At 43.3% G+C, this 13,949-nt stretch overlaps 1 protein-coding gene across 2 annotated transcripts in view; it reads right to left on the reverse strand.

Annotated features, from left to right (window-relative positions):
- Positions 1–13,949, reverse strand: part of LOC123996922 (inactive N-acetylated-alpha-linked acidic dipeptidase-like protein 2) — a 294,216-nt gene that overhangs the window by 28,407 nt on the left and 251,860 nt on the right. For both annotated transcript variants that reach the window (XM_046300766.1, XM_046300765.1), the window contains one exon: positions 13,444–13,533. In XM_046300766.1, the coding sequence (XP_046156722.1) occupies positions 13,444–13,533 (90 nt within the window). The remainder of the gene's footprint in view (positions 1–13,443; positions 13,534–13,949) is intronic.

Consider the following 13,949-nt stretch of genomic DNA (forward strand, 5'->3'; position numbering starts at 1 on the left):
TTCTCCTTTGCCTACTTTTTACCCTATATCTCCTGTAGCCTACATGAGTGGACAAAGGCTTTGATATTAATCAAGCCCAGCCGGTTCAGACAGGAAACCCGAGGATTGGCATCAGCGATGCATCAGCTGACGATTCAGCTGACGTCACACCAATCATATACTACAAACACTTCCTGCCTTAAAGATGCACTATGCAAAAATTGCACTGTCATTTCCTGGTTACAAAAATTCTAAGAGTTCACCTAATTTAAGAAAATATCGCCTGTGCAATGAAATGTGCTAGCAACAGCAGTTCAGACAGAAAACGGCACGTATTCATTTAACCATTTATTGGATAAGATCTCAATACATTCCAATACATTAGTCTTTGCGTCAGGCTCTGCTCCTTCTGGGTATCTCACTGCCAGAGCGTGCATCATGTTAAGATGAAAATAATTACAGGAAGTGAGCAAGGTACGCTGTACCAATTCCCCTGCAGGAAGGAAACCAAACCAAACAGGTGGTGGGTGGGTTCAAGAAAATGGAACAGCATAATATTGAGCAAGAAACAGCAGTAGAGGCAGCAGAACATGTGTGTGTAAAACTGATCAGCTTAAAAATACCGCCATATTAAAGCTGCAATATGTAACTTTTTGGGTCAACTTGACAAAATTCACATAGAAATGTGAGTTATAGATCTGTCATTCTCATTCAAAGCAAGTCTAAGAAACTCTAGATCTGAGAAACTCTAGATCTGTTCTATGTGTGCTATGCTTCCTGTTTTTTTGTTTCGTTTTTGCTTCTTTTACCTTCAGTTTTTGTACTCCAGCTTCAAAAAGAAGAAAATACTATATTTTTGGTTATGGAAAAGATATTTCACAGCAGTTTAGATGGTACAATGATTCTCTACACCATACTTGTTTGCTTTTGTCACATAACTAAAATTAGTCAGAGTTCACAGAATTAATCTCCATTTTTAAGGACAGAACTGCATATTCAGCTCCATTTTGAAAGTGGGTATGCTTTAGTAGACATACTGTATGTAAAAATGGATTCCACATAAACAGAGTTCTGTTCATGGTCTTATTAAACCTAGTCAAATAGAAAAATCTGACAATTTTCAGAAACAACAAAACAATTGCAAATCTAATGCAAAACAAATCTAAATGGGACTATTTCATACTCACGTTTGACTGTACAGCATATTCACAAAGAAATCAGGCCCAATATTTCCCTTGACTACTTGTGGAGGAAAAAGCTGAATACGGTCAAATATCAAATTCACAAGTGAAGCTTTTGTGATTTCTCCTTCCCAGTCTAATGAACATCTTGGAGAGTTACACATGGCAGCACTGACAAAGAAACCAATAAATGACAATTAGGAGAGTAAGTCTGACAGAGCACCCCTGACGCATATTAATAGTCACTTTATATTAGTGAGAGAGACTGACTTCATCCTCTACTGCACCTGTCTGGCTAAAATGGAGCTCAAATAAAGTGAGAATGTGCATGTGATTTCCTAACATGAAAAACAAAGCTGCACTAATAGGGCAGAAGCCAGGGCAATGAATATTGTAGCCGTGACAGGCTGCTAGTCACATAGATCGTCTTACTTGCTACTTAACCTTCCCCTGCTAAAGCCTTAAACCTTATTTTTTTTGCTATGTATTAACCTGCTGGAAGCAGCCTCTATGGTATGAGAGAGAGAAGTTATGGCAGGACATTCAAGTGTGAATTTCTTATCTCTACCAAGACACAACAAACAGTTTATCCTGACAACTGGAGCTATCCACACATGAGATAAGGTTTGATCCAAATGAAAAAAAACTAACTTTCATCTGTTTTTTTGAACTTCACATTTTGCCCCTTAGGGATCTTCCAGGGTAATTGTAGATGATAACGTTGAGAGTCTTTCAATGGTGTCCAGCCTTGGTGTGTCAGCCTCACACAGCTAGACACAGATGAGCTTGGCACTCTGATTACATTTCTTTAGCCGCAGCTTAGTTTACCTGCCATGTCAAGCTCTCTATAACCCCCCTAACACAGCCCACTACTCCCCAGTCGATCTGGGGGTATAGGTATCAGGCTGCATACAGAGGGCGAGGAGAGAGGGAGGTGTGGCATGCCAGCGGCAGTCTCAGCGTGCCGCCGTGTCTCTGGTAGCCAGAGGGTGAGAAATCAAGATGGTACTCTGCCTCCTGTCATTATAACACCTTGGCAGACCTGCATGCTGCCCCACCCCCAACTAGATGACAGACACTTTCTCTATTGACTCTCTCAGTTTCCTGCTGTACCCTCAAGGTAAGAAGTACATGAAAGGATCAAACCAGTATAGCAACTGTATTTAGTGATGAAAACTATGGCAATTTCCAGTTCTCTATTCAATGCCCACAAAATCTCTATTAATTTCCTCTCTCTAATATTATACCACTCTGCTCCACTGGGTTAGAAACGAAGCCACCCCTTGTCAGAACCATCCGATTAATTTTCTAATGACACTTTAAAATGTATGACCAAACCTCATGTATGACGGGACAGATTGCAGGAAAGGTTGTCAGATTTCGGGTTAGGAGATTGACGATGGAGATGTTGAGTCCATCAAGCAGAATCAGTCATCAACCTTCACCTGTTAGTGCTGACTTAAGGCTACCCACCACTTCTCCCTGTTCCCCCTCCGGTCCAAGTTACACAGTCTGTATATGCACAATGCAGAGCCTTCACTTTTATCTGGCTAGTTTAATTTCTTCCTGGCTGGCTCAGAAGAGAATGTGCCTAGGTGTCCGCCTCCCCCACTTCCTCCTCCCCTCGCCCCACATCTCCATGCAGCCCCTGACAGCCAGTCTCCTGAGTGACACACTGACTGTACATCCCACTCTGCTTTACCTTGCTGGGCTTTTCCATTCACCTCAGAGGGCCAGGCTGCTTGGGAGAGAGTCTATGGCAGCTTCATTTAAACAAGTCACCATCAGAATGACTCCATCGCACTCTCTCTCTCTCTGTGTCCGCCACTGCTTTGTTTCCACTGATTCTCTTTGCTGTCCTTCCTCAGTAAACCTAGTCCCAACACAGTTGGGTTCTTTACCCACGGCCAGGGTTAATCATCAAGTCTGTCCTATTCCATTTCAAATATCGGGGCAGTTATTTCCTCCTCAGATGTGTACAAGATAATCGCAGTCATGTACAAGATAACTATTCTATTTCCATTTCTCTATCTCTGCTTCCACAGAGGATGGATGGCATGCTATTACAGCAGGAGAGGACACTGCTTTCTTCTCCATGGTCTAGAGGTCTCAGGTACATATCAGTTGCTCACACAGGACAGAGCGGAATGTGACATGAGATAAGTGCAGCGTCTGTCCGGTAGTAAGGGGCTGGAGCACCTGAGGGTCCTTGGGGGAATCTGCACGCTCCACTAATCCTCAACTCCCTGAGCCTTTCCCTGTCTCCATCAATCTGGCTCTCTCTGAGAGAGGATCCATGGCAGTTAGTTAATCTCTATTGCTCTGCATTCACATGTTTACTCATGCAATGTGTTTCTTTCTCCCTTAGAACTAGAACCAAAGAGTTTGTTTTGACACAAATATAAATGATTCTCTACATATGCTGATAAACATAGCATAGTTTGTAGTTCTGTGTCTAACATCCTGGTTCTTATAATGGAGAAATGGAAATACTGAAGCATTTTAGCCCAATCTCTGTATTTTTTCTTAGCCCATAAAGTTCCTCTGAAATTCCCAATCTGAGCCAGCGGACATGGAGAGAGCCCCAGTAGCCCAGAGCTGTTCCTCTGGTCTCTCCAGCCCTGAGGTGGCTGTGCTGTGTTGTGCTGTGCAGCCTCCAGTGGGGACACACTGGCAGGGGTGATGGAGTGTATATGCATTTGGGGCTAGCATGATCGATGCCAACCTGCCATGCCAACTCGAGAGGAGCAGACTCAAACACACCTCATACTTTAAAAATTAGCTACACAGAGTCCTACTGCCACCCCTTACCAGCTGGAGCCAAAACCACACATGACAAATGAGGACAGGGAGTGGTAAGCTATGCACAGAATCCCCTGGCTACCTGGCGAACAATATGAGAAAGCTCCTCAGAGACAAAGAGAATGAGGTAGACCTAGCTTGCATCTTTGCAACAGGGAACAAGCCCCAGCCACAGAGAGCTCATGAGGGAAATGGGGATAATGAAATATGCACATAAGAATCATCACAACTAATTTGCCTTCACATGTATTATTCTCGCCTTTTTTGAGCACCATGCATACAGTGTATACTGTATAATGCCTTCAGAAAGTATTCACACCCTTTGACTTTTCAAACAATTAGCTGTGTTACAGGCTGAATTTAAAATGAATAAAATTGAGACTTTATGCCACTGATATAGACAAAAAATGCCACAATGTCAAATAGGAATTATGTTTTTAGAAATGCTTACTAATTAATTTTAAAAAATTAAGCTGAAATGTCTCGAGTTAATAAATATTCAACCCCTTGATATCACAAGCCTAAATACGTTCAGGAGTAAAAATGTGCTTAGTAAGTCACACAATAAGCTGCATGGATTCACACTTTGCAATAATAGTGGTTAACATGATTTTTTAAATGATTACTGATCTCTCTGTACCCCCACAAACAATTATCTGTAAGTTCCCTCAGTCAAGTAGTGAATTTGAAGCCCAGTGTAAGGTTCTGTATTTATTTTCTTAGTCAACCTTGTGTTCTGTTTCATTATGTTATTGAACGTAGCCCTGTATCTTTGTGTTCTTGAATGTCTTTCATTTTGTTCATTGATTTCACCTGTGTTAGTTACTCACCTGTCTCATCAGCTCCTTATTTAGTTCAGTTCATTCTGTTTGTGCATTTGTGAGGTATTGTTCGTTTTGACTCTACTAAGCCTTTCCTTAGCTAGTTTTGATTCACCTGCCTGTTTGTCGATCTGTGTATGACCTTTGCCTGCTTGTGACCACGATTCCTGCCTACGCCTACTGCGAAGGCGAAATTAACACCTGCCGCGCCCTGCGCGTGAATCTACACCTTTTTCTCCCTGAGTATTCATTACAGAATACCTCACCTAAAAACTTAATGGATTCAGCGGTGCCTAACCCAGCAAGAGGAGCATATGGAGGAAATCTGCCATCTTCTCCACCAGCCTATCCCTACTCCTCCAATACCAGGTATCGTAACCCATAACCCTCCTTCGTTCATATCCATGCCTGGAAAATATGATGGTTCACCTGGGAAATGTCAGGGACTTCTGATACAATGCAGCAAATACATTGAGCACAACCCCACTAACTTTGCCACCGACAAGAGCAGGGTGGGTTTTATTGTCTCTACTCAGAGGCAAAGCCCTGGATTGGGCCACCGTTATATGGACTGCCAACAGCACAGAACTCGGATCCGAGACCCATTTCCACACCCTCTTCAAAGAGGTATTCGATCACTCTCCTTCCGGTCGTCCTATAGGAGACCTCCTCATAGAACAACAAGGACATAATTCAGCTTCCGAGTATGCCCACGGCCTTTATCACCGCGCGAGTGTACTACGAATACCTGGTCATACCCTACGGCCTTACTAACGCCCCGCCGTCTTCCAATCCTTTATGAACAAGGTTTTCCAGGATATGATAAATGCTTTCTCATCATCTACATTGATGACATCCTAATTTACTCCCACTCCCTGAAGGAACACATGTGCAAAAGGTTCTTTAACAGCTCCTTGACCATAATCTTAATGTGAAGTCTGAAAAAAGTTCCATGTAACCTCGGAAAACGTCCTCGGTTTCGTACTGACACCTGGAGGGGTCAGCATGGATGAGAACAAAGTCACCGCCATCAGTAACTGGCCCAAACCCAATACCGTTAAGAAACTCCAACGTTTCATTGGGTTCTCCACCTACTATCGCCGGTTCATTCGGAACTTCAGTTCTATTGCCGCTCCCTTCACTACCCTTACCAGCCAAAAGACGCGGACCCTTCAATGGACTGATACCGCCCTGACTGCTTTCAACAACTTCAAATGCTGAGTGTATGGAGTTGGCTGAGTGTATGTTCCAGCAGGTGTTCCATCTGTATGGGATTCCGGAGGACATCGTCTCTGACCGCGGTATGGCGAGCCTTCTGTGACCGACTGGGGGTCACTCTCAGCCTCTCCTCTGGCTACCATTCCCAGACCAACAGGTAGACAGAACGCCTGAACCAAAAAATAGGGAAGTACCTCTGCCAACAATACGCTCAGAACTCACTCATGCATTCATCCCTCCGCCTTACTCCGTTTCAGTGTGTACTTCGTTACCAACCCCCCCATGTTTCCCTGGGAGGCGGAGCCTGGTACTGTCCCAGCTGTCAACGTCTGGTTTTGGCATAGTGAGCAGTGCATAGACCGCTCACCGGTATCTGCAGGAAGCCTCTGATACCCAAAAGCTTTGCTGACAGACGCCGCCGACCTATGCCACTCTTTCACCCCAGACAGCGTGTGTGGCTCTCTACCAGAGACATCCGGTTCCGCCTCCCCTGAAAAAAGTTCTGTCCTCGGTTCATAGGTCCCTTCAAGATAACCCATCGCATCAACCCTGTTACGTACCACCTCCAGTTACACCATCAGTATAAAATCTCCTCGTCCTTCCATATGCCTCTGTTAAAATCGGTCACCTCCAGTCCTCTTCATCCTCCAGTCTCAACCCACAGTGCACCCCCACCGTTGGACATCGGAGGGGAACCTGCCTACGCCATTCAGGCCATCCTTCATTCCAAACGCCTGAGAGGTCGCATCCACTATCTAGTGGACTGGGAAGGTTATGGGCCTGATGACTGGTCCTGGGTCCCCGATCAGGACAGACATTCTCGACCCAGAAATGATTCAGGCATTACACTGTAACCGTCTGCATCGTCCCGCTCCCCAACCTCGAGGTCGACCCCCGAACAGAACCACTGGACATCAGCCTCGACGCAGAATGTCGGGTCAGTCCGCGAAGGCAAAATTAACACCTGCAGCACTCTGTGTGTGAATCTACACCTTTTTCTCCCTGAGTATTCATAACACATAGATGCAGCTAAAAAGACCAGGAAGGTTTTCCAATGCCTTGCAAAGAAGGGCACCTACCGGTAGAACGGTAAAAAAAAGACCCTGAATATCACTTTGATCACGGTGAAGTTACTAATTACACTTTGGATGGTGTATCAATACCCCCAGTCACTACAAAGACAGAGGGCTCCTTCCTAACTCAGTTGTCGGAGAGGAAGAAAACCGCTCAGGCATTTCACCATGAGGCCAGTATGATTTGAAAACAGTTTAATGGCTGTGTTAGGAGAACTGAGGATGGATCAACACCATTGTAGTTACTCCACAATACTAACCTAAATTATAGGGCGAAAAGAAGGAAGTCTGTGCAGAGAAATATTCCAACATGGATCCTGTTTGTAATAAGACACTAAAATGATCTTGCAAAACAATGTGGCAAAGAAATTAACTTTTTGTCCTGAATACAAACCATGTTGTTTGGGGCAAATTCAACACATCACTGAGTAACACTCCTCATATTTTCAAACATGGTGGTGGCTGCATCATGTTATGGATATGCTCGTCGTCAGCAAGGACAAGTTTTTTTGGTTGTTGATAAAAAGAAACAGATTAGAGCTAAGAACAGGCAAAATACTAGAAGAAAGCCAAATATACACTGGAGTTTCTTACCAAGATGACATTGTATGTTCCTAAGTTTTGACTTTAATCGGTTTGAAAATCTATGGCAATGATCAACAACCCACTTGACAGAGCTTGAATAATTTAAAAAGAATAATGGGCAAATATTGTACAATCCAGGTGTGAAAAGCTCTTAGAGACTGACCCAAAAAGACTCACAGCTGTAAACACTGCCAAAGGTGTATTGACTGAGGAGGGTGAATACTTATCTAACCAAGATATATTCGTGTTTTATTTTTCATGAATCTTATTTTTTTTTTTCATTGACATTAGTTTTTCTGTAGATCATTGAAAAAAAAGAAAAAAACATTTTAACCCCAATTTTTAATGTAAGAAAATGTGAAAAAGGTCAAGGGGTCTGAACACTTTCCAAATGCACTGTCAAGGGGTGTGACTTAACACATTTTTTAACATTACAGCCTTATTCTAAAATGTATTAAATTGACACCCCCCATCAATCTACATACAATACCCCATAACTACAAAGAAAAACTAGGTTTTTAGACATTTTTGCAAATGTATTAAAGGTAAAAAAGTGATATCACATTTATATAAATATTCAGACCCTTTACTCAGTACTTTGTTAAAGCACCTTTGGCAGAGATTACAGCCTTGATTCTTCTTGGGTATAACGCTACAAGCTTGGCACACCTGTATTTGGGGAGTTCTCCCATTCTTCTCTGCAGATCCTCTCAAGCTCTGTCGGGTTGGATGGGGAACTTCGCTGCACAGCTATTTTCAGGTCTCTCCAGAGATGCTTGATCGGATTCAAGTCTGGGCTCTGGCTGGGCCACTCAAGGAGATTCAGAGACTTGTCCCGAAGCCACTCCTGCATTATGTGCTTAGTGTCGTTGCCCTGTTGGAAGGTGAACTTTCACCCCAAGCTGAGGTCCTGAGCACTCTGAAGCAGGTTTTCATCAAGGATCTCCCTGTACTTTGCTCCGTTCATCTTTCCCTCGATCTTGACTAGTCTCACAGTCCCTCCCGCTGAAAAACATCCCCACAGCATGATGCTGCCATCACCTTAGGGATAGTACCAGGGTTCCTCCAGATGTGACGCTTGGCATTCAGGCCAAAGAGCTCAATCTTGGTTTCATCAGACCAGAGAATCTTGTTTGTCATGGTCAGAGTCCTTTAGGTGCCTTTTGGAAATCTCCAAGTGGGCTGTCATGTGCATTTTACTGAGGTTTGGCTTCCGTCTGGCCGCTCTACCATAAAGGCCTGATTGGTGTAGTGCTGCGGAGATGTAAGTCCTTCCGGAAGGGTCTTCCATCTCCACAGGGGAACTCTGGAGCTCTGTCAGAGTGACCATTGGGTTCTTGGTCACCTCGCTGACCAAGGCCCTTCTCCCTCGATTGCTCAGTTTTGCCAAGTGGCCAGCACTAGGAAGAGTCTTGGTGGTTCCAAACTTCTTCCATTTAAGAATGATGGAGGCCACTGTGTTCTTGGACCTTCAATGCTGCAGAAATGTTTTGGTACCCTTCCCCAGATCTGTGCCTAGACACAATCTTGTCTCGGAGCTTAACAAACAATTCCTTCGACCTCATGGCTTGGTTTTTGCACTGTCAACTGTGGGACATTATATAAACAGGTGAGTGCCTTTCCAAATCATGTCCAAGAAATTGAATTTACCACAAGTGGACCAATCAAGTTGTAGGAACATCTCAAGGATGATTCATGGAAACCGGATGCACCTGAGCTCATTTCGAGTCTCATAGCAAAGGGTCTGAATACTTATGTAAATAAGGTATTTCAGTTGTTTGTTTCTTTATACATTTGCAAAAATGTCTAAACCTGTTTTTCCTTCATCATTATGGGGTATTGTGTGTAGATCCATTTTTAGGTTTAAGGCTGTAACATAAAACAAAATGTGGAAAAAGGGAAGGGGTCTGAACTATTTCCGGGTTTCAGCATTGTTGCCCAGTAGTCAAAACCACAGTGTATTTTATGTAGTTCTTTAATTGGTTGAATATCATATTATAAACAGTCACCTTGGCGTGATCCTGGACAACAAACTGTCGTTCTCAACTAACATCAAGGCGGTGGCCCGTTCCTGTAGGTTCATGCTCTACAACATCCGCAGAGTACGACCCTGCCTCACACAGGAAGCGGCGCAGGTCCTAATCCAGGCACTTGTCATCTCCCGTCTGGATTACTGCAACTCGCTGTTGGCTGGGCTCCCTGCCTGTGCCATTAAACCCCTACAACTCATCCAGAACGCCGCAGCCCGTCTAGTGTTCAACCTTCCCAAGTTCTCTCACGTCACCCCGCTCCTCCGCACTCTCCACTGGCTTCCAGTTGAAGCTCATCCGCTACAAGACCATGGTGCTTGCCTACGGAGCTTGAGGGGAACGGCACCTCAGTACCTCCAGGCTCTGATCAGGCCCTACACCCAAATAAGGGCACTGCGTTCATCCACCTCTGGCCTGCTCGCCTCCCTACCACTGAGGAAGTACAGTTCCCGCTCAGCTCAGTCAAAACTGTTCGCTGCTCTGGCTCCCCAATGGTGGAACAAACTCCCTCACGACGCCAGGACAGCGGAGTCAATCACCACCTTCCGGAGACACCTGAAACCCCACCTCTTTAAGGAATACCTAGGATAGGATAAAGTAATCCTTCTCACCCCCCCCTCCCCCCTTAAAATATTTAGATGCACTATTGTAAAGTGGTTGTTCCACTGGATGTCATAAGGTGAATGCACCAATTTGTAAGTCGCTCTGGATAAGAGCGTCTGCTAAATGACTTAAATGTAAATGTAAGTTGTTTTTGTACTGTTGTCCCTGAAATCATCAGACATCTTGAATTATTGAAAAAATCTTTGTCATTGAAAATGAAGATGGCTAAATGATTTGAATGAGCTCTGTATTTACACTTATTTAAATGAGCTATGTAGCAACTACAGTGCTGTGAAAAAGTATTTGCCCTCTTTCTGATGTTCTATTTTTGCATGTTTTTTATACTAAATGTTATCAAATCTTCAACCAATACCTAATATTACAAAAAGGGAACCTGAGTTTACAAATATAAAAAGTATAATTATTTTAATTAATAAAGTTATACAACACCCAATTCCCATGTGGGAAAAAGTAAATTGCCCCCTTGCGCTCCGTAACTACTTGTGCCACCTGCAATGACTGCAGCCAAAAGCTTCCTGTAGTTGTTGGTCAGTCTCTCACATGGGTGTATAGGACTTTTCGCCCACTCTGGCTTGCAGAATTGCTTTAACTCAGCAATATTTGTGGGTTTTCAAGCAAACACTGTCAAACCCTGTCACAACATATCAATTGGGCTTAGATTTGTTGCTTTTTAGCCATTTTTATGTAGACTTAATTGTGTGTTTTGGATCATTGTCTTGCTGCATGACCCATGACCCTGCCTGACCCGGATGGCCTGACATTCTCCTGTAGAATTCTCTGATACAGAGTAGAAGTCGTCTAGGTCCTGAGGCAGCAAAGCATCCACAAACCATCACACTGCCACCACCATGCTTGACTGTAGGTATAAGGTTCTCACTGTGGAATGCAGTGTTTAGTTTTCGCCAGACATAATGGAACCCATGTAGTCCAACAAGTTATACTTTGACTCATATGTCTTCCAAGAAACTTGCTGATGCAAACTTGAGTCAACTTTTTGGACAAGATGGGTCCCATTATGTCTGGCTAAAAACAAACCCTGCATTCCACAGTAATAACCTCATACCAACGGTCAAGCATGGTGGTGGTGGTAGTGTGATGGTGGCCTGGCAGTTTACTTCTTCATGACACATGACTAAACATGTTCCTATACAAAACATTATGACATATATTTCACAGATGGGGAAACAGTGGCTACAACACTATAATGATTATTGTGACACATTTGGTGGGGAAAGATCCCATTCCTCTTATGGGATTCCTCTCATAGAACTATTTCCTTTGTGGTTAAGGATGAGGCCTGGCAGTTTTCACAGAGATGTTTTGCTGTCTTTTCTGTGGCTGTGTGAATCCGGCAGCTGTGTATCACACTGTGTAATCCCCCGAAATCAGGAGAAGTCCCCTGATAAGACAATCTTGCCTCTCCAAAGTTTTTCTGACACCACTGTGGCTGTACTGTGTGTGTGTGGTGTCACAATCACCAGCGAGAGATCTTTTCTCTTTATTATTCAGTAAAGTTTCTCAACCTTCCGCCATAAAGCTGAAAAATATTATATTTTCACATATGATAGATCTCCAAACATGTCCTCGGAATTATAAATCACAGACGACAGCTCTTGCACTCAAATAGTCCCAACGACCAATTTACATTGGAGTTAAAATAATGCTCAACATTCGCCATGTGAATATTTCAATTTGAGAATAACATCTTGGACTGCCTCTTTTCATTTTCACTACCCCCTTTATCACTTGCCATTGTACTACTATTGCTGAATGTTTTATGTCATTGCTTTTTCTTTTCCTCAGCTCTTAACACTTCACACAAACAACGTGTGGCACATTACATTATCTCCAAGGCTGTGATGAGGAGCTCTAACGACAGCCATATTTCTTTCTGCCGTCATATTTGTGGCCTTCCTCGCTGGAGACAAAAATGTGTATAAAAGCTTGGCCTTTTTTCTGCTTCCCAACCAGCAACCTGTCCTCCTGAAGACAAAGAGCAGGCAGGAAAAAGAATAAGCTGTCAGGAGCCAGCCTTTAGCTGAGCAATCAGTGTCTGGTCAAGACGTGAATGACTGAGTGCTGGCTTTAAATAAAGCAACACACACTACATTGGGTCACTCATCCTACACACACACACACACACACACACACACACACACACACACACACACACACACACACACACACACACACACACACACACACACACACACACACACACACACACACACACACACACACACACACACACACACACACACACACACACACACACACACACACACACACACACAGTAACACAGAGTAACACTTAGAGACAGACACTGATACAAAGTCCTTCGTATGAAAATTGGCCTGAGGTGACAACAAGGGGGGGTCGGGTCGCACAGAGGCCTGACCTTCAGTCTGTCCACAGGATGACTGTCAGTCTGCCCATAGGCTAAAGATGGTAAGCTGTTGTGTGTGTGTGTACAAAATGTTAGGGTTACATAGAACTGTCCTTGTTTTTGAAAAAAAAGCACATTTCTTGTCCATTAAAATAACATCAAATTGATCAGAAATACAGTGTGGACATTGTTAATGTTGTAAATGACTATAGTAGCAGGAAACTGCATTTAAAAAAAATAAAATAAATCTTGTTCTAACAAATATGAAATTTGTTCCGAAGAAACGGATGGAAGGGACACAGAAGAAAAATGTCCACATATTACAGTAATATTGAAGTATACTAACGGCACACCAGTTTGACACTTTGGAGACAGAAATGTGGGCACATTTGGGATGATGAATGAGAGTCTGTGAGCATGACGGGAGAGCAATTCAGGCTTAAGTCTAATATCTTCTTTGCATTAAAATGAAGAGCTGAACAGTAAGCAGGATGCACACTGTATATCAATGTTTGTTCCTAACTAGCTACTGCCTCAAGGTTTGGCTTAGAGAGCTAAAAAAGACAGAATAGTCTGACACCACATGAAAAGGCTTCTAAAACCATATTCCACAACCACACTACCTGCCAGTCTCAATTAAGCACCGCTCCTTACTCCACTCCAGTCCATGAATTATTGTTTTCATTTGCAAAGCCCTTGTAAGGATAACAGTGCCTCAAGACAGTTGAGAGATGGTCTCTTACCTTAGCGATAGTCTCATGGAATTTGAAGAGGGGATCCAAGGTCTCCGGTGACTCTGCAGAAAACAGGGCTTCAGAGAGAAAACTGCTTTTCTGGGGGGAAAAAAATAACATGTCAAATATCATACTATTATTGATGTTGATATACAGCTATTGGATTTGTTTGAAATATTCACAGCTTCATACTACAAATTCAGTTTCATACTATAGGCCAGGCATCATCAGATAGATTCAGCCGTGGGCAGATTTTTTTCTTGAGCGGATGGTCAGGGGGATGGAACATAGTTACAAATACGTTGTAGACTGCAAATTGACCGCAAGAAGCCCAAACAGATATAATATTGGACTAAAGCATGATTTCAAACCTTGCTTACATTTGTATAGGATCACATATATCTCTCTATTATGTGTGGAAATACTTTGGAGCAGATTTCCACAATGTAAATGACTTGGAGCTGATTTGCTGGTGTTTTTACAGTATCTTATGTCCCCCCCCCAACAAAAAAATA

The sequence above is a fragment of the Oncorhynchus gorbuscha genome, linkage group LG15 (assembly GCF_021184085.1).
Source record: "Oncorhynchus gorbuscha isolate QuinsamMale2020 ecotype Even-year linkage group LG15, OgorEven_v1.0, whole genome shotgun sequence".
Classification (NCBI taxonomy): domain Eukaryota; kingdom Metazoa; phylum Chordata; class Actinopteri; order Salmoniformes; family Salmonidae; genus Oncorhynchus; species Oncorhynchus gorbuscha.